General features: G+C 43.5%; 1 protein-coding gene and 1 long non-coding RNA gene across 7 annotated transcripts in view; one reads left to right on the plus strand and one right to left on the minus strand.

The window, feature by feature from the left end:
* The window catches only part of LOC134349397 (DDB1- and CUL4-associated factor 4-like), a 63,069-nt gene extending 57,552 nt beyond the window's left edge, over positions 1-5,517 (minus strand). For 2 of the 6 annotated variants that reach the window (XM_063053649.1, XM_063053639.1), the window contains exon 1: positions 5,170-5,317. In XM_063053649.1, coding sequence (XP_062909719.1) covers positions 5,170-5,252 — 83 coding nt within the window. In that variant the 5' untranslated portion in view covers positions 5,253-5,317. The other 4 variants (XM_063053673.1, XM_063053664.1, XM_063053658.1 and 1 more) reach the window with 4 other exon arrangements.
* Positions 5,511-20,498, plus strand: LOC134349427 (uncharacterized). Its single transcript, XR_010018667.1, has 3 exons — positions 5,511-5,604; positions 17,099-17,199; positions 18,813-20,498. It is a non-coding gene; the product is annotated as an uncharacterized LOC134349427 (long non-coding RNA).
* Positions 20,499-21,611: the final 1,113 nt, after the last annotated feature.

Genomic DNA, 21,611 nt, shown 5'->3' on the forward strand with positions numbered 1-21,611 from the left:
GCAAGAACCCATGCTTTGGAATTTGGCCATCAGGCATCTGGCCCTCTCCAATCAACAAGAACTTTCATCAACTCCACCTAATACTCCAAATGTGGCCTAATCAGAATTCTATACAGAGGCAGCATGACTTCCCTATTTTTATACTCAATGTCTTAAAATGATGAAGTCAAGAATGCCAGGCACCTTCTTTTTCACCGATCTATCCATGCTGCCACTTTCAGGGAGCTATAGATGCACACAACACAGTAAGATACTGAAGAAGTAGGCCGTTGGGCCCATCCAATCCGCTCCATAATTTAATCATTCCTGATTTTTTTAAAAAACGCAAACAACAGGAATTCTGCAGATGCTGGAAATTCAAGCCACACACATAAAAGTTGCTGGTGAACGCAGCAGGCCAGGCAGCATCTCTAGGAAGAGGTGCAGTCGACGTTTCAGGCCGAGACCCTTCGTCAGGACTGGAAAGGTGGCCTCATCTTGGCACAAGAAGCCATGGATTAACGTGCTGGAATGGGAATTAAAATCATTGGCCACCGGGAAATTCCGCTTTTGCCGGATGGAGCGGAGGTGCTCAACAAAGCAGTCCCCCAATCTACAACAGGTCTCACCAATATACAGGAGGCTGCATCAGGAGCACCAGACACAATAGAGGACCCCAGCAGTTTCACAGGTGAAGTGTTGCCTTACCTGCTTGAGGCCCTGAATGGAGGTGACCGAGGAGGTGAATGGGCAGGTGCTGCACTTTGGCCACTTGCAGGAATATGTACCAGGAGGAAGATTAGGGGGGAGGGACAAATGGACAAGGGAATCATGGATGGAGCAATCTCTGCAAAAAGCAGGGAATGGGGGGAGGATGTAAAGATATGTTTGGAGGTAGTGGAACCTTTGGAATCAGCGGAAATCGTGGAGAATGATGTGATGGATGCAGAGGCTCATGGGTGGTAGGTGAGGACATGTGGAACACTATCCCAGTTAAGGTGGCGGGAAGACAGTGAGAGTGCAGATGTTTGGGATAATGGTGGAGATTCATGTGAGGGCAGCGTCAGTTCTGGTGCTGCCCTCACCCAACAGATGTTAAAAGGCTCTATCCAAGCTTTCATTCCTGGGATCATTCATATGAACCTTCTCTGAATCCTGTCCAAGGCCCATGCATCCTTCAGGGCTTCAGCAGTATATTGTTGTTTTTATATTCTTGTCCTCTTGAAATGAATGCTCTTTCTGCAAGATCTCTCTGTACATTAATACCTCCAAGTACTTAACTTACCAAAGTGTAATAGCTTGTACTTGCCAGAGAAAACTCCATCTGCCATTTTTCTGTGCATATTTCTAACTCAGCAATATCCTGCAATGTCTTGAGAGTTTTCCCCACCATCCACAAGTTCCCCAATGTTCACGTCATGTGCAAACTTACGAAACAAGCCACCTACATTTTTGTCCACATCACAAACAACAGTAAATAGAAGAGCAAGTTCAAGGAGCCGAGTGGCCCTCCATCTGCTCCACAGTAACCATTGTGGCAATTGTCAAGGGGCCTCCCTGCTGCCTGCACCAGGTAAATCCTCTTCAATGAGCTCCACCCTGTGGTTGGAAAGCACTAGTCATAATGCAGGTCCTGTCCAGTGAAACAAGATTCTCAATCTTCCTTGACATTATACAGCAGCTTCATCTGTTGGAAAGGAGTTAATCTGCCGATCAAATACACAACTGTTTGATGTTCATCAGCTCCATTCCAGACCCAAAGACCAACCCACCTTCAGTCTTTCACTTCCAATAAACAGACAATGCAATGTATTTGCACATTCAGATATCCAAATCATTGATAATTCCTTCAAGTGGATGAGAGATTGATCCCTACAATACACTTCTAGTCAGTCTATCTGGCAGCTGTGATCTCTGTCATAGAATATAGTCATAGAAAAGTACAGCACAGAAACAGGTCCCTTGGCCCATTTAGTGCATGAAGTTGCTCAGTCTCATTGACCTACACCCAGACCATAGCCCTTCATATCCCTGCCATCCACGTATTTATCCAAACTTCTCTTAATTATTGAAATCAAGTTCGCATGCACCACTGACGCTGGCTACTCGTCCAACACTATTGACCCACTGAGTGAATAAATTTTCCCTCATGTCCCCCTTAAACTTTTCACCTTTCAACCTTAACCCCTGATCTCCAGTTGTAGTCCCACCCAACCTCAGTGGTTAAAGTCTGCTTGCATTTACCCTATTTATACCCCTCATAATTTTGTATACCTATACCAAATCTCCCTTCCATCTTCTACAGTCCAAAGAATAAAAAGTACTAACCTATTCAAATTTTCCTTATAAGTCAGGTCCTCCAGTCCCAGTAATATCTTTGTAAATGTTCTCTTTCCTCTTTCAACCTTATTTACATCTTTCCTGTAGGTAGGTGACCAAACCTGCACACAATACTTCAAATTAGGTCTCACCAACGTCTTATACAACTTCAATGTAACATCCCAATACATTGTCCTTCATAAATCGAAGTACCAAAAGCTTTCTTTACAACCTTCAGGGTATCCTGCATGAGAACTCCCAAGTCCCGTTGCATCTCAGAACTTTGAATTCTCTCCCCATTTAAATAATAGTCTGCCCATTTATTTCTTCTGTCAAAGTGCATAACCATACACTTTCCAACATTGTATTTCATTTGCCACTTTTTTGCCCATTCTTCCAATCTATCCAAGACTCTCTGCAGACTCTCTGTTTCCTCAGCACTACCGGCCCCTCCACCTATCTTCGTATCGTCAGCAAACTTAGCCACAAAGCCATCTATTCCATAACCCAAATTGTTGATGTACAACGTAAAAAGAAGCGGCCCCAACACAGACCCCTGTAGAATACCACTGGTAACCGGCAGCCAACCAGAATAGGACCCCTTTATTCCCACTCCCTGTTTCCTGCCAATCAGCCAATGCTCTATCCACGTATGTAACTTTCCCGTAATTCCATGGGCTCTTATCTTGTTAAGTAGCCTCATGTGTGGCACCTTGTCAAAGGCCTTCTGAAAATCCAAATATACAACATCCACTGCATCTCCTTTGTCTAGCCTACTTGTAATTTCCTCAAAAAATTGTAATAGGTTTGTCAGGCAGGATTTTCCTTTAAGGAATCCATGCTGAGTTCTGCCTATCTTGTCATATGCCTCCAGGTACTCCGTAACCTCATCCTTGACAATCGACTCCAACAACTTCCCAACCACCAATGTCAAGCTAACAGGTTTATAATTTCCTTTTTGCTTCCTTGCCCCCTTCTTAAATAGCGGAGTGACATTTGCAATCTTCCAGTCCTCCGGAACCATGCCAGAATCTATCGACTTTTGAAAGATCATCGCTAATGCCTCTGCCATCTCCACAGCTACTTCCTTCAGAACACAACGGTGCATTCCATCTGGTCTGGGAGATTTATCTACCTTTAGCCTATTCAGCTTCCTGAGTACTTTCTCTGTCGTAATTGTGACTGCGCACACTTCTCTTCCCTGCCACCCTTGAGTGTCCGGTATACTGCTGTCTTCATCAGTGAAGACTGATGCAAAATAATCGTTCAGTTCCTCCGCCATCTCCTTATCTCCCATTACAATTTCTCCAGCATCATTTTCTATCGGTCCTATATCTACTCTCACCTGTCTTTTACTCTTTATATACTTGAAAAAGCTTTTAGTATTCTCTTTGATATTATCTGCTAGCTTCCTTTCATTGTTCTTTTCCCTCTTAATCACCTTCTTAATTTCCTTTTGTAAGCTTTTAAAAACTTCCCAATCCTCTGTCTTCCCACTAATTTTTGCTCCCTTGTACGCCCTCTCCTTTGCTTTAACTTTGGCTTTGACCTCTCTTGTCAACCCTGAACTTGCCCATCCCTGAAGACAGACTCACTGATCTATAATTTCCTGGGTTATCTCTACTCCCTTCTTTTGCAACATTTGCAACCCCCCAGTCCTCTGGCACTTCTCCCATCCCTATTGATGATGCAAAGATAAAGCCTCGGGTATATCTCATCCGGACCTGGCGACTTACCTAACTTAATGATTTTCAAAAGCTCCAACACATCCTTTTTCTTAATGTCTATATGCTCAAGCGTTTCAGTCCGCTGCAAATCATCCCCACAATTGCCAAGATCCTTTTCCCTGATGAATAGTGAAGCAAAGTATTCATTTAAGTAGCTCTGCTACCTAGATGAGGAAGAATTTCTTTAGCCAGAGGATGGTGAATCTGTGGAATTCACTGATGGTTGTGGAGGACAAGTCATAGGGGTACATTTAAAGCAGAGGTGAAAGTATCTTGATTAGTAAGGATGTCAAAGGTTAGAGAGAAAGTTCAGGAGAAAGGAGTTGAAAGGGAAAATAAATCAGTCATGATCAAATGTTGGAGCAGACTCGATGGACTGAATGGCCTAATTTTGCTCCCATGTCTTATGGTCTTAAAACCAGGGTGGAATCAAGTCACCTCAATCATGTTTACAGACTAGGAGGATTTTATGGAAACCTAGCCAATGGCTTTGTGGTTACTACTGCAGGTAATTCACATAGTCATACTTTATTGATCCCGGGGGAAATTGGTTGTCAAATTTCAGGGATCACAGCTACCCTATGGATCATGAGCTTGTCGTAGGGGCCATCCTCTCAAACACTTGAAGGAGTCAGTCAGGAGCCAAAGGTCCGAAAATGTCAGAGTTATGCACGGATAGCCTCATCATCCCAACGTGTCCAAGCTGACCGATTGAGACACAAGCGACTGCAGAAGCTGGAATGTGGAGCAATAAGCATTCAGGTTCTACAGGAGGAACTCAGCAGGCCGAGCAGAATCAATATGAGGAGAGGAATTGTCGACGTTTCAGGTCGAATCCCTGCATCAGATCTCGAAACGTCGTCGACAATTCCTTTCCTCCCCTTCCCCATCCAGATACTGCTCGACCCACAGACTGCTGGGTCTTAACCAACTGCCGAGCGGAGCTGATCCAATTTGTATGCTGAATCATATTCCTCTCCACGAATCTCTCCCAATGCGTTCCGTGTTTCACTGCATTGCCTGTTCGTTGTAAAGCAAGGACCGAGGTGGCGGTGGTCTTTGGGACAGGGCTGAGGCAGAGGGCCCAAGGCACCGGACCCTGAACAACGCTTGCAGCTGACGGTGGAGATCATCATTATCTCACCTCGGTTGTATACGTACAAACACCCGACGACTCACAGCAGTCGCTGATTCTTGTGAACTGAACGCAAGAACACCACTAACCATTTAAACTGCCGCCAAACCTTAAAACGACATTCACAGAACTACCGACCGACAGAAGCCTACCGGCAGTCAATCCAATACGCATGCTCAGAGAGGCATGCGCATGCCCGGAGCAAACATGACGGGCAGGTCCAGTGTCGGTTGGTAGGTATGCGCATGCTCCAATCTTACTTGCGGTGCCGGACCCGCTCTTGCCGGCTGGTACATGCTCAGACTTTAACTCCTCCGCATGCGCACTGCGGCTCCACCCGGCCGCTCACGGTCGGGACGCGGCGCCGTTCGGTCGGTTTGCCCTCTCTCGGAGCTGGCGTTCTGGTGGATAAGAACGTGTGCAGTGCTTGCAAAGTAGAGAACGGTATCGGATTCGAAACTTGTGTTGGGTTTGAAATTACTAAATGCAATATGGGTTGAAGGGCGACTTCCCTGCTTCCTGGGAAAATAGGAGTTATCACTGTATTGAAACCTGGGTAAAGATCAATCAGACCCTTCCAATTGTAGAAGTGTTTCGCTAACATCACAGGTATGTGAGGTAATAGGACGAATGGTTACAGCAGGGCTTTCTTATTTTGTGGAAAATAGTGGAGAATTAGCTGTATACCAATCCATGAACAGGAACATGGCGTTAAGTTTGGAACCTGATATTCGTGAAGCCCGAGTTAATAAAAGGATCAGTCGTAGCAGTTTTCTTTGACGCAGAGAAAGCTGGACACGGATTGCTGCTTAAACTGGAAAGGATGGGAAGAAGTGATAGAATGTCAAATTGGATTCAAGAATTTTTTATGGGATAGGAAGATACAAGTTAGTGTGGGACAACGTTCTCTAAGGAGAATGGGATAGAGAATGGGTCTCTACAGTGGAAAATATGTAGCCACTCCTTTTAATTTTATGATTAATGATATTTTGTTAAATGTAGGCACAGACATTTCCAAATTATTATATACTGATGATATAAATTACATAGTTAGGAATATGCAGGCAGCTAGTAATGAAGTGGAGGAGGGTAGTTTAAACTTTCTGTTTCAAAGACTCAAGTTATTTGTGTTTTTTTTCTAAAATGAGCATTACACCCACAATTGATCTCAAGTTATGTGGCAAATCTCTCAAACAAAAGTCAGTGGTAACATTTCCAGATATGTGGATGAACACAGGGCTAACATGGAAGGTAATTGTGAATATAATTGGCAGAGCAGCAGTGGCTGGAGTTTATGCGAGAAGTGAGGAAGGTGCAAGACAGGTATATTCCAAAAAAGAAGAAATTTTCGAATGGAAAAAGGATGCAACCGTGGCTGACAAGAGAAGTCAAAGCCAAAGTTAAAGCAAAGGAGAGGGCATACAAGGAAACAAAAATTAGTGGGAAGACAGAGGATTGGGAAGTTTTTAACAGTTTACAAAAGGAAACTAAGAAGGTCATTAAGAGGGAAAAGATGAACTATGAAAGGAAGCTAGCAGATAATATCAAAGAGGATACTAAAAGCCTTTTCAAGTATATAAAGAGTAAAAGACAGGTGAGAGTAGATATAGGACCGATAGAAAATGATGCTGAAGAAATTGTAATGGGAGATAAGGAGATGGCAGAGGAACTGAACAAGTATTTTGCATCAGTCTTCACTGAGGAAGACATCAGCAGGATACCGGACACTCAAGGGTGGCAGGGAAGAGAAGTGTGCGCAGTCACAATTACGACAGAGAAAGTACTCAGGAAGCTGAATAGTCTAAAGGTAGATAAATCTCCCAGACCAGATGGAATGCACCCGCGTGTTCTGAAGGAAGTAGCTGTGGAGATTGCGGAGGCATTAGCGATGATCTTTCAAAAGTCAATAGATTCTGGCGTGGTTCTGGAGGACTGGAAGATTGCAAATGTCACTCTGCTATTTAAGAAGGGGGCAAGGAAGCAAAAAGGAAATTATAGACTTGTTAGCTTGACATTGGTGGTTGGGAAGTTGTTGGAGTTGATTGTCAAGGATGAGGTTACAGAGTACCTGGAGGCATACGACAAGATAGGCAGAACTCAGCATGGATTCCTTAAAGGAAAATCCTGCCTGACAAACCTATTACAATTTTTTGAGGAAATTACCAGTAGGCTAGACAAGGGAGATGCAGTGGATGTTGTATATTTGGATTTTCAGAAGGCCTTTGACATGGTGCCACACATGAGGCTACCTAGCAAGATAAGAGCCCATGGAATTATGGGAAAGTTACATACGTGGATAGAGCATTGGCTGATTGGCAGGAAACAGAGAGTGGGAATAAAGGGATCCTATTCTGGTTGGCTGCCGGTTACCAGTGGTGTTCCACAGGGATCAGTGTTGGGGCCGCTTCTTTTTACATTGTACATCAATGATTTGGATTATGGAATAGATGGCTTTGTGGCTAAGTTTGCTGATGAAACGAAGATAGGTGGAGGGGCCGGTAGTGCTGAGGAAACAGAGTCTGCAGAGAGACTTGGATAGGTCGGAAGAATGGGCAGAGAAGTGGCAAATGAAATACAATGTTGGAAAGTGTATGGTTATGCACTTTGGCAGAAGAAATAAACAGGCAGACTATTATTTAAATGGGGAGAGAATTCAAAGTTCTGAGATGCAACAGAATTTGGGAGTCCTCGTACAGGACACCCTTGAGGTTAGCTTCCAGGTTGAGTCGGTGGTGAAGAAGGCGAATGCAAGGTTGGCATTCATTTCTAGAGGAATAGAGTATAGGAGCAGGTATGTGATGTTGAGGCCCTATAAGGCATTGGTGAGATCTCACTTGGAGTACTGTGGGCAGTTTTGGTCTCCTTATTTAAGAAAGGATGTGCTGACATTGGAGAGGGTACAGAGAAGATTCACTAGAATGATTCTGGGAATGAGAGGGTTAACATATGAGGAACGTTTGTCCAGTCTTGGACTGTATTCCTTGGAGTTTAGAAGAATGAGGGGAGACCTGATAGAAACATTTTGAATGTTGAAAGGCATGGACAGAGTGGATGTAGCAAAGTTGTTTCCCATGATGGTGGAGTCTAGTACGAGAGGGCATGACTTAAGGATTGAAGAGCGGCCATTCAGAACAGAAATGTGAAGAAATTTTTTTAGCCAGAGGGTGGTGAATCTATGGAATTTGTTGCCATGGGCGGCAGTGGAGGCCAAGTCATTGGGTGTATTTAAGGCAGAGATTGATAGGTATCTGAGTAGCCAGGGCATCAAAGGTTATGGTGAGAAGGCGGGGGAGTGGGACTAAATGGGAGAATGGATCAGCTCATGATAAAATGGCGGAGCAGACTCGATGGGCCGAATGGCCGACTTCTGCTCCTTTGTCTTATGGTCTTATGATTCTAGAGGAGTGTAAAAAAAGCCCTTAGTGTGCTCTGGTGCTTGGGTGCAATTGGGAATGCAAGTAGGAGGTCACTTAGACAAATGTATATTACTTTAATCAGATCTGTCTTTATTATGGATGTGTTGCTTATGGGTTAGCCTCGCCAACAGCCTTAAAGCCGCTAGATAAAGTTCAATCATCGAGATTGTGTTGTGGTTCAATTAAATCATACCCAGTTTCAGCATTGCCTGTAGAAATGGGTGAAGTACCATACATCTACACAGGTTACAGTTAGAAATGGTTTATTGAGTTAATGTAAGAGGTCATAAAGTTGGTCATCCAGTATTGGCAACATTGGTAGAGTGATGAGAGCTCTGCATTCATAAAGTCTTCAGTTTTGGGTGGTTGGGAATGGAATGGGTACAAAATTCTGGTTGTTTAATGTGGATTATGGTCCCAGTGTGCCCCTTTCTGTCAGCCCTCCATGTTTTTCCCATTGCCTGTGGTTGATTTCGGCCTTCAGTGAAAGATCAAAATGAGGAGTGGTTGTTTATCAATGGCCCAGGAAGTTCAGCAATACATGCAAGGCAGATATTATGGATTCTTACATATCTACACAGATGTTTTAAAAGATTCAATGACAGGTTGTTCAGGTGTTTCTGTTTCAGATGACTATTAAAAAATTGTCAGACCAAGTAACAGTATTCATGTCTGAGATGGTTGCTATCGTTTTAGCCTTGGAAAGGGTGGAAGAAGTACACGCTGATTATGTACTTCTGTGCTCTGATTCATTCTAGGTCTTGACATCTATTAAAACTGGTATTTGAAGTTGTAGTCCAGACACTCTTCATGAGATTGGAGAATATCTGTTGAGGCTGCAGGGTCTAGATCTGTGTATACATTTCATATGGGTTGCTGCCCATGTTGGGATTGAAGGAAACGAGGTGGCAGACATTCTTGCCAAGTAATCATTTAAAATAAAGATATAAATGTAGTGGTGCCTTTGCTTGAGGGGTGGTGGTGAAAAACATAATTAAAAGGTCTATTCAATCACTGTGACAACAAAGTTGGGATAAAGAAAAAAAGGTACAATATTTATATAAAATTCAGAGGATGGTGGGAACACAACTGGGAGAAGAGTATAAAAAGAAAGGAAGAAGTTGATCATAGGTGTTTACATATTGGACATGCTAGGTTGAATAATTCCTTATTCAGAATTAATATGCATGATACGGGAATTTGTGGGGAGTGCACTTGTCAAGAAACGGCGAAGCATAAATTGTTTAAATGCAGTTTGAGCTGCTAAGGAAACATGTAGTTGATAAATTGAGATCTTTGGGACAGAGATAGTTTAACGTGGAAAGTTAAGATATTACTGCCATTGTAATGTGTATAAAGTGTATTTGACTTTCTGAAAGCATTAGACTTCTTGATATTATTTAAGATTTTTTGGGGTCAGGGAATTTAGTAGGTATACTTCCTGTCTCTTTGCTGCACTCTCTAACTCAGTAGGTGGCAGTAATGCACCTTATGTTGGTCTGCCAACCACCATTAAACTTTAGAAGAAGCAAAGTGGAGAAAAACAAACGTTGTTCTTCACAGAACTAACAACACAATGTCTGAGAATAGACCATGAAAAGTAGCTGTTTGAGAAGTGGCTGGGTGTTCAGTCAAAGAGTGTAGTGAAGAGGTGTAGTTTGGGGGAAGAATTTAAGTTTGCCAATGACACCGCTGTTGTTGGAGGAATCAGGGGTGGTGATGGATCAGCATATAGGTGGGAGATTATGCATCTGGCTGAGTGGTGCCATAACAACAACCTCTCACTCAGTGTCAGCAGGACCAAGGAGATGATTATTGACTTCAGGAGGAGGGAACCAGAGGTCCATGAGCCAGTCCTCATCAGGGATTAGAGGTGAAGAGAGTCAGAAACTTTAAATTCCTTGGTGTTATTATTTCAGAGGATCTGTTCTTGGTTCAGAACATAAGTGCCATTATGAAGGAAACATGGTGGCACCTCTACTTTCTTTGAAGTTTGCAAAGATTCAGCGTGTCATCTGAAACTTTGATAAACCTATATAGGCATGTGGTGGAGAGTATACTTACCAGTTGCATCATGCTCCTGTATGGAAAAGCCTAGAAAAGTAGTGGATACAGGTCAGTCCATCACAGGTAACTCTCTCCTCACCATTGAGCACATCTACATGGAGCGCTGTTGCAGGAAAGCAGCATCCATCATTAGGGACACCTACCATCCAGACCATTCTCTGTTCTCACTGCTGCCATCAGGAAGGTGGTACAGGAGCCTCAGGACCTGCACTATCAGTTCAGGAACAGTTATTACCCCTCAACCATCAGGGTCTTGAACTGGTGGGGATAACTTCACTGAACTTCACTTGCCCCATCTCAGGGCTATTCCCACAACCTATGGACTCATCTTCAAGGACTCTTCATCTCGTGTTCTCAATATTTATGTATTAATTAATTTATTTCATTATTATTTCCTTTTTTTCTCTTTCTTTTTGTATTTGCACAGTTTGGTTTCTTTGCACATCGGCTGTTTGTCCGTCCTGACAACGAGATCTAGGTGTCCTTGTTCATCAGTCACTGAAAGTAAGCATACAGGTACAGCAGGCTGTGAAGAGAGCTAATGGCATGTTGGCTTTCATAACAAGGGAATTGAGTATAGGAGCAAAGAGGTCCTTCTGCAGTTGTACAGGGCCCTGGTGAGACCCCACCTGGAGTATTGCGTACAGTTTTGGTCTCCAAATTTGAGGAAGGACATTCTTGCTATGGAGGGAGTGCAGCCAGGGTTCACTAGGTTAATTCCAGGGATGGTAGGAATGTCATATGTTGAAAGATTGGAACGACTGGGCTTGTATACACTGGAATTTAGAAGGATGAGAGGGGATCTGATTGAAACATGTAAGATTATTAAGGGATTGGACATGCTAGAGGCAGCAAACATGTTCCCGATGTTGGGGGAGTCCAAAACCAGAGGCCACAGACAGTTTAAGCATAAGGGGTAGACCATTTAGAACGGAGTTAAGGAAAAACTTTTTCACACAGAGGGTTGTGGATCTGTGGAATGCTCTGCCTATTAAGGCAGTGGAGGCCAATTCTCTGGATTCTTTCAAGAAGGAGTTAGATAGAGCTCTTAAAGATAGCGGAGTGAAGGGATATGGGGAGAAAGCAGGAACAGGGTACTGATTGTGGATGATCAGCCATGATCACAGTGAATGGTGGTGCTGGCTCGAATGGCCTTCTCCTGCACCTATTGCCTATCGTCCTGTTAGGTATGGTCTTTCATTGATTCTGTTGTCTGTCTTGTATTACTGTGATTTGTCCACAAGAAAAAGAAATGAATCTCAGGGTTGTATATGGTGACATATATGTACTTTGATAATAAATTTACTTTGAACTTTTGAACTTTGAAACCAGAGTTGAGGTACAGGAGTGACTGCAGAGTTGAGGGCCTTGTCCCACCTGTCATTGGTGGGTCTCTGCAGCATCGAGAAGCCAGACTGAGATGCGAGCAGTCACCTGGGAGAGCCTGGGACGCCAAGGGGTTTGGGAGGAATATGATGCAGAAAAGTAAGTAACAAAGTCAGTTACACAGTTTGAAACTCTGGACTGTGATGAGATCGAGTTGAGTCTAGTTTACTTTCTATGTACAAATACATTCTTGGGTATTGCTGTTCCATCACCATGCTGTGATACAACCTTTCAACCTCCACTGTGCATCTATAGAAGTCTGTCAAAGCTTCAGATGAGATGCCAAATCTGCACAAACTTGTAAGGAAGTCGGGGCGCTGCTGTGCCGCCTTTGTAACGGCACTTGCCTGCTGGTCCCAGGACAGATCCTCGGAAATGATAGCGCCAAGGAATTTAAAGTTACTGACCCTCTCCACCTCTGATCCCTTAATGAGGATCGTGGATTTCTGGTTTCCTCTTCCTGTAGTCAATAATCTGGCCTGGTTTTGCTGATATTGAGGGAGAGGTGGTTGTTGTGGTACCGTTCAGCCAGATTTTCGATCTCCCTCCTGTACACAGACTCATCACCATCTTTAATTCAGCCAGCAATGATGATGTCATCAGCAAACTTAAATATGACATTGGAGCTGTACTTAGCCTCATGATCATAAGTATCAACTGAGCAGAACAGAAGGCTAAGCACACATCATTGTGGTGATTGTGGAGGAGATTTTGTTGCTGATCCGAACTAGTGGGTCTGCAACAGAGGAAGATGAGGATCCAGTTGCACAAGGGGGTATCAAGGCCTCAGTCTGGGAGCTTGTTGATTAGTTTTGAGGGACAATGGTGTTGAATGCAGAGTTGTCGTCAATGACGAGCATCCTGATGTAGGCAGCCAATCCACTGCTCAGGCAGGGGTTATATGTTTCATCACCAACCTCTCAAAGCACTTCGTCGCAGTGGCTGTAAGTGCTACTGGGCAACAGTCAATGAGGCAGGTGACCACGTTCTTCTCAGGCACTGGTATAATTGAAGCCTGCCTGAAGCGGGTGGGTACCTCAGACTGCCGAAGTGAGAGGTTCAACATCTCAGTGAACACTCCAGCCTGTTGGTTAGCCCAGGTCTTCAGTACTTGGCCCAGCACACCGTCTGGGCCTGATGCTTTCCATGGGTTCATGAAGTAACGTTGGTTTCAGAGACTGGAATTTTGTTATATTTATTTTATATTTTATTTAGTAATATAGCGCAGAGTCGGCCCTTTGAACAACCCCCAACAAACCCAATTAACCCTAACCTAATCATAGGACAATTTACAATGACCAGTTAACCTACTTGGTATGTTTCTGGACTGTGGGAGGAAACCAGAGGACCTGGAGAAAACCCAGGCAGTCCTTGGGGAGGGTGTAAAGAGATTTCTTAAAGACTGGCAGCGGAATTGAACTCCCAACCCTGGATCTCCCCGAGCTGTACTAACGTCACACTAACCACTAAGCTACCATGAAATCACAGGGTCGTCGGGGGGCTGTCGGGGTTTGTGAAAGTACCTCCATGTTCTGTTGGTCAAAGTGAGCACAAAAAGCATTGAGCTCATCTGGGAGTGAAACCTCGTTGTTTGGTTTGGCTTTGTAGGAGGTGATAGCATTCAAACACTGCCACAACTGTTGAGCATCCTCTAGGATTCAAATTCGATTTAGAAATGCCACTTTGCTCCCAAGGCAATACCAGTATCTCTCGTAGTTTGTTGGTCGCTAGGCCTGAATGGCACCGATCTAGCGCTATCCAGGGCTTCTGGTTGGGGAAGACTCTGAGTGATTTTGTGGGGACACACTCATCCATGTGTATCCTTATGACAGACAAACAAGACAAAGGCATCTGTTACTCTTGCAAGACCATGGATCTGCACCTGGAAAGTCTTCAATCTCCAGGGCGCAGGCCTGGGCAAGGTTGTATGGAAGACCAGCAGTTGCCCATGCTGCAAGTCTCCCCTCTCCACGACACCGATATTGTCCAAGGGAAGGGCATTAAGACCCATACAGCTTGGCACCGGTGTCGTCACTGAGCAATGTGTGGCTAAGTGCCTTGCTCAAGGACGCAACATGTTCCCTCGGCTGGGGCTCGAACTCACGACCTTCAGGTCGCTAGTCCAATGCCGTAACCACTTGGCCACGTACCCACGTATCCTTATGAAGTGTGTGACAACTGTGGCATATTCATTCAGGACCTCTGATAAGTTCTTGAATGTGGCCTAGTCAGCTGACTGGAAGAAATCCTCCAGTTGCTCCTCTGCCTCCCACAACCACCGCTTTGTTTTCCTTATCTCTGGTCCCTCACACCTCAACCTCTGCCTGTACGCAGGCAGGAGGGGTCAGCCAGATGATCAGATTTCCTGAAAGGAGGTGTAGGGGTGAAACGGTAGGTGTTCCTCATTGTCATGTAACAGTGGTGGAGTCAGGACCCCAGGGTTGCCGCCAGTGATAGACTGATGGCAGCTGGGCAGAGATTTCTTCACACTAGCCCGATTACAGTCCCCAGCAAGGATGTGAAGTGTCAGGCAAGGCTGTTCCTTGTTTGCTAATCATGGCATTCTATGCATTGAATGCTTGGCCAACATCTGCCTTTGGCAGTATGTAAGCTGCAGTTAGGAATACAGTGGAGAACTGTCTCAGTAAGTAGAAGGCTTGGTACTGAAATGATTAGGTGCTCTAGGTGGGGGAACAGGTCCAACTGAACTACCTACCTTCAACCCTTTCAGCTTCCCAATCACTTTCCCCTTATTAATGACAACTATGCTCACTTCTGCCCCTGACTCTCTCAAATTGCTGATGTCAGGAGAATACTTACTGAGTTCACTCGCTGTAGTTTTGTACTCCATTACTACCTCTCTGGTGTCATCTTTGAATCATTCTCACCTCTCCTTACTCTTTATACATTGCCTATAAAAAGTATTCACTGCCCCCCCCCAAGAAATTTTCATGTTTCATTGTTTTACGACGTTGAATCACAGTGGATCTAGTTTGGCTTTTTGACACTGATCAACAGAAAAAGACTCTCCTGTCAAAGTGAAAACAGATCTCTACAAAGTGATGTAAATTAATTACAAATATAAAACACAAAATAATTGATTGTGTAAGCATTCACTCCCTTTTAATGTGACACACCAAATCATCACTGGTGCAGCCAGTTGGTTTTAGAAGTCACATAATTAATTAAATGGAGGCAAGGTGTTTCAATTGATTGTAGTAAAATACACCCGTATCTGGAAGGTCCAACTGCTGGTGAGTCAGTATCCTGGCAAAAACTACACCATGAAGACAAAAGAACACTCCAAGCAACTCTGCAAAAAGGTTATTGAAAAGCATGTCCGGAGATGGATACAAGAAAATTTCCAAGTCATTGAATATCTCTTGGAGTATAGTTCAGTCAGTCATCAAGAAATGGAAAGAATATGGCACAGCTGTAAATCTGCCCAGAGCAGGCTGTTCTCAAAACTGAGTGACCAGGCAAGAAGGGACCAGTGAGGGAGGCCACCAAGAGACCTATGAAAACTGCACGAGTTACAAGCTTCAGTGGCTGAGATGGGAGAGCACGTACAACAACTGTTGCCCAGTTGCAGCTTTATTGGAAAGTGGCAAAGAGAAAGCCAGTGTTGGGGGAAAAAACTCACATGAAATCTCAGCTAGAATTTGCCAGAAAGCATGTGGGAAACTCTGAAGTCAGCTGGAAGAAGGTTCTATGGTTCGATGAAACCAAAATTGAGCTTTTTGGCCATCGGACTAAACACCGCACATCATCAAAAACACACCATCCCCACCATGAAGCATGGTGGTGGCTGCATCATGCTGTGGGATGTTTCACTACAGCAGGCCCTGGAAGGCTTGTGAAGGTAGAAGGTAAAATGAATTCAGCTAAATTCGGGAAATCCTGAAGGAAAACCTGATGCAGTCTGTAAGAGAACTGCAACTTGGGAAAAGATTTGTTTTCCAGCAAGGCAATGACGCTAAGCATAAAGCCAAAGCTACACAGGAATGGCTTCAAAACAACAACATTAATGTTCTGGAGAGGCCAAGTCAGAGTCCAGACCTCAATCCAATTGAGAATTTGTGGCTGGACTTGAAAAGGGCTGTTCACTCATGATCCCCATGCAATCTGACAGAGTTTGAGCAGTTTTGTAAAGAAGAATGGGGGAGAAATTGCAGTGTCCAGGTGTGCAAAGCTGATAGAGACCTATCCACACAGACTCAAGGCTGTAGTTGCTGCCAAAGGAGCATCTACTAAATACTGACTTGAAGGGGGTGAGTAATTATGCAATCAATTATTTTGTGTTTAATAATTGTAATAAATTTAGACCAATTTGTAGAAATTTGTTTTCACGTTGACAAAAAAGAGTCTTTTTCTGTTGATCAGTGTCAAAAAAGCCAAATTAAATTCACTGTGATTCAATTTGTAAAACAATAAACATGAAAACTTATAGGGGGATGGGGTGGGGATACTTTTTATAGGCACTGTACTTCTGAACAAAATTTCTGAAATCCTCTGTGATATTTTTGGCTAGCTTGCCTTCCTATTTCATCTTTTCTCTCTTTATGGCTTTTTTAGTTGCCTTCTGTTGGTTTTTTAAAGTTCCCCACTTCTCTAGCCTCCCACTAATTTTTGCTATATGCCCTCTGTTTTGCTCTTATGGTGTCTTTGATTTGTCTTGACAGCCTCAGTTGCCTCATCTTCCCCTTCTTCATCTTTGGGATGTATATATCTTATGCCTTTCAATCAACTTTGGCCAGCTCCTCTCTCAAGCCTCAATAGTTCCTTTTACTCCATTGTAATACCGATACATCTTATTTTAGCTTCTCCCTCTTCAACTGCAGGGGGAACTCAATCATATTGTAATGCCCTGGTTCATATTTTTACTGTTATGCTGTATGTATTCCATTTAGCGGTTCTGTAAGAACAGTCTGTTCTGTTTTCGCTTGTTTGTTTTATTGTTGAAGATAAGGGATGATGAGAAATGTATGCCATCCAATTAGGATGGTAGATCTGAGGGGAGGTTTTTCTGTGAGGAACACTAAGGGTGGGCTTGGGCTTTTGTTCGGCAGGAGATGAAGAGAGAAGACGTTGGAGAGAACAGGTCATATGATTTGACCCTGAGCGGGACTGCAAATCGATTAAGCCAGAGGCAATGATCGATTGAGGATCGGTGAATATGGCGAAACACTGAGCTCCAAATTATGCACATTTGACTGTTTAATTAAAATGAGCCCTTTTCTTTTTGTTTTTCTTTACTAACCCTTTAGTTAAGTTATGATTCATAAATATAATTCCTTTAATCGTATGCAGTGTACTGTCTGTCATTTTATGGCACTAACTTGTAGCAGGATAACAAATGACACAGCACCCACACAGACCGGGGTTTGGGGTGCGACGAGCCGTCTCAATCTCACGAGTTCGGCGGGACTGGAGAGTGTCTTCCCTAGACGCGCAGCCAAGGAAACCGGGGGTTTCAATATAATGATAACTGTTTCCTTAGGATTCCTTGATCTTAAGTTCCCTTATCAAGTCTGGTTCATTACATACCATGCAATCCAGAATTGCCTTTCCCCTTGGGGGGCCTGACCACAAGCTGCTCTTAAAAAGCCACCTGACAGGCATTCTAAAATTCCTTCTCTTGGGATTAGATTACATTAGATTATGAGGACACTCGGTCCCGTTTATTGTCATTTAGAAATGCCTGCATTAAAAAATGATAAAATGTTCCTCCAGAATGATATCACAGAAACACAGGACAAACCAAGACTAAAACTGACAAAACCATATAATTATAACATATAGTTACAACAGTGCAAAGCAATACTGTAATTTGATAAAGAGCAGACCATGGGCATGGGGAAAAAAAAAGTCTCAAGTCCCGATAGCCCCATCATCTCACGCAGACGGTAGAAGGGAGAAACTCTCCCTGCCATGAACCTCCAAGCGCCGCAATCTTGCCGATGTATTGGAAGCACCCGACTGCAGCGGACTCTGAGTCCGTCCGAAAACTTTGAGCCTCCGACACCAAGCACCAAGCACCATCTCTGCCGAGCGCTTTGACCCCGGGCCCGGCCGCCAGCAACAAGCAAAGCCGAGGACTCGGGGCCTTCCCCTCCAGAGATTCTGGATTGCACAGTAGCAGCAGCAGCGAAACAGGCATTTCAGAAGTTTCACCAGATGTTCCTCCGTGCTCTCACGTCTGCCTCCATTGTGCACAGCACCCTACTTGACAGATAACAGATATCACCACCGGAGTGGCAGCTGCGAGCTGCGCGGCACCACCATCTTCTCCTGCTTTTCTACTTTTCAACACCAACCTGATTTTCCTAATCTACTTGCATAGTGAAGTAACCCATGATTATCATAACATTGCCCTTTTATCATGCCTTTTCTATCTCTCATTGTAATTTGTACCCCACATCCTGGCTACTGTTCGGAGGCCTGTATATAACTCCCATCAGGGTTCTTTTACTTGCAGTTTCTTAACTCTACCCACAGGAATTCTACAACTTCTGATCCTATGTCACTTCTTTCTAAGGATATTATTTCCATGTTTTACCCACAGAGCTACTCCATCTCCTTTGCCTATCTGCCTATCCTTTCAATACAATGTGCATCCTTAGATGTTAATGTGTGTGTGCTTTCAAATGTAACACCTTCAGTTCTATATTTATCACTCTTTTTGATTTTTGTTGAATCCTTATCCCTTTTTGAAATCTTTTGTCTTTTTATTTGTTCTGGAGATGTTCATGACCTCTTTTGCACTTTCCTTCCCTTTTACAGATGGTGCCAGAATTGAACTCTGAACTTTGGAACGCCCTTAGCTGTAATAACTTCACATTAACCGCTACACTACGGTAGCACCCACCTTCATCTTGAGCAGCTGTGTTACACAAGGATATGCTCCATAGGGTGCACACTGAGACAATCACTAAATGCTGTTGGAAGATCAACTCAGTGAAAGACACCCTTTGCTTTCCCAAATTTTGTGACTCTTCCAGCGCAAGAAGATAGACAGAATGTGGAAGATTGGCAAGGTTGTGAACAACTTTCTGAAGGGTGTAACGGCCACAGGCTGCCATTGTACACTGCGAGAACTAGATCCTATGTATAAATTTTGTGACCCTTGTATAAGATCAGGTGTGCTGGCATTGAAGGGGTTGCAGAGGAGGATCAAAAGAATGATTCTGGGAAAGAAAGGGTTAATGTATAAGGAGAGTTTGATGGTTCTAGGTCTGTACTCACTGACGTTTAGAAGAAAGAGGGGCAAGCTCATTGAAACCTATCAAATATTGAAAGGCCCAGATAGAGTGGATGTGGAGAGGCTGTTTCCTATGGTGGGGGAGTCTAGGACCAGAGGGCACAGCCTCAGAATAGAGGGATATACCTTTAGAACGGAGATGAGGAATTCTTTAGCCAGAGGTTGGGGAATCTGTGGAATTCGTTGCCACAGGCCACTGTGGAGGCCAGATCATTGGGTGTACTTAAGTTGGAGGTTGATAGGTTTTGGTTAGTCAGGGTGTGAAAGTTTACAGGGAGAAGGTAGGAGATGGGGTTGAGAGGGAAATGGATCAGCCATGATGAAATGGTGGAGCAGATGATGGGCCGAATGGCCTAATCATGCTCCTATGTCTCGTGTTATAAATCATTTGGAATGTTATCTCAAAAAAAGTATGTACATGAAAATGAATGACATGCCAGAATAATTCAAATAATTAATAATTTAGGATTCCATAACGGTTAACACGCAGGTTGAATTGGTAGTGAAGAAGGTAATGCAGCATTAGTGTTTATTCAAGGAGACTAGAATATTAAAGCAAGGATGTGACACTGAAGCTTTATAAGACATTGATCAGACCACATTTTGTTATTGTGCTCAGTTTCTAAGGAATGATGTGCTGGCATTGGAAAAGATCTAGAGGAGGTTCGCAGGAGTGATCCCAGAAATGAAAGGGTTGATGTAGTATGAGATTGTTCGCTGGCTCTGGGCCTGTCCTTGCTCAAAAGAATGAGTGGAGTTCTCTTTTTAACACCTACCCAATATTGCAGGAGCTAGACAGAGTGTGGACACAGAGACCATGTTTCTAATAGTGAAAAAGTCTAGGACCAGAGGGCACAGAAGGATGTCCTTTCAGAACAAAGATGAGGAGGAATTTCTTTTGCCAGAGAGTGGTGAATCTGTGGAAATCATTGTCACAGATGGGCGTGGAAGTCATTGGATGTATCAAAAGCAGAGGCTGATGGGTTCTTGATTAGCGAGGGCATCAAAGGTTACAGGGAAAAGGAAGGAGAATGGGGCTGAGAAGGAAAGTAAATTATCCAGAATCAAATAGCAGAGCAGAACTGATGCATCAAATGCCCTAATTCTGTCTTGTGGTCACAAATAATTGTACAATTCATACTGAGAATGATGTGTCCTACACATTTTGTAATATTTATGAATAAATTATTATCAATATATAGAAAAAATCTTGCTCTTGAATCAATACTGATGGTCAAGACCAAAGCACCATGTGTGATTTTTGAAGGTGACAGTTGTAACATTATAATTAAAAAAAATGTTGGAAATACTCAGCAGATCAGACAGTATCTATTGAAATACAAGCAGTTAATGTTTCAAGTTGGAGACCCTTTGTTGAACTGGGAAAGAGATAGAAAAATGTTATTTTAAGTTGCAGAGAATGTGGCAGGAGCGATTAATGGGACAAATGTTATATTTGACAGGGTAAGTCCAGGTCAAATGGATTAATGTGACAATTAAAGCATGATTATGCTTCTTTGTCAGTGATGTATGTTGCTAATAGCAGGGCAGCAAATTAGGCTGAACTAATGGAGAGAAAAACAGAGAAAATCACAGATGGATGACTTGAAGCAGAAATGGTTTGTTCTGATTCAGAGAAAGTGGGTGATTTGATATTGCGTCTGAAAGGCTGCAGCTTGACTAGATGGAAGCTGAGGTGCTCTTCCTCAGGCTTGCATTGAGCCTCATTGTAATGGTTTAAGGGGCCATAAACAAGTTGGAGTGAGAATAGGATGTAGAATTAAAGTGACAGATGTTCGGTACAATGCTCAGTGTAAGATGTAGGAGCATTCTGTAGTTGGAGGGGAAGGCAGGCATTTCTGTTGTTGTAGATGAAATTCCAAGATGTTATGTTTCTTCTGTTGAATCGTGGTCAAGGATACTGAGGAACTGGAGAACATTCTGGAGGGGAATGGTGAACAGTCAGAGGTTCTGGTCCATGTCAGTTCCATCGGCAAGAGATAAAAACCAAGGATGAAGTCCTGCAGGTGAATTTTAAGGAGTTAGGAAAGAGGTTGAGAAGCAGGACATCTTAATCTTTGGCACATGACTCCAGGAGTATTCCAATGGAAATGCAAACAAAGGTTAGCTTTATTTGTTGCATATATTGGTTTCTTTAGTCAGGGAGTGGTGAATATGTGGAATTCTTTGCCACAAGCATCTGTGGAGGCCAAATCTTTGTGTATATTTAAGGCAGAAGATGATAGATTCTTGGCTGGTCAGGGCATGAAGGGATACTGGAAGAAGGATATTGGAACTAAGAGGAAAATTGGATTAGCCAT

The sequence above is a fragment of the Mobula hypostoma genome, chromosome 1 (assembly GCF_963921235.1).
Source record: "Mobula hypostoma chromosome 1, sMobHyp1.1, whole genome shotgun sequence".
NCBI classification, from domain to species: Eukaryota; Metazoa; Chordata; class Chondrichthyes; order Myliobatiformes; family Myliobatidae; genus Mobula; species Mobula hypostoma.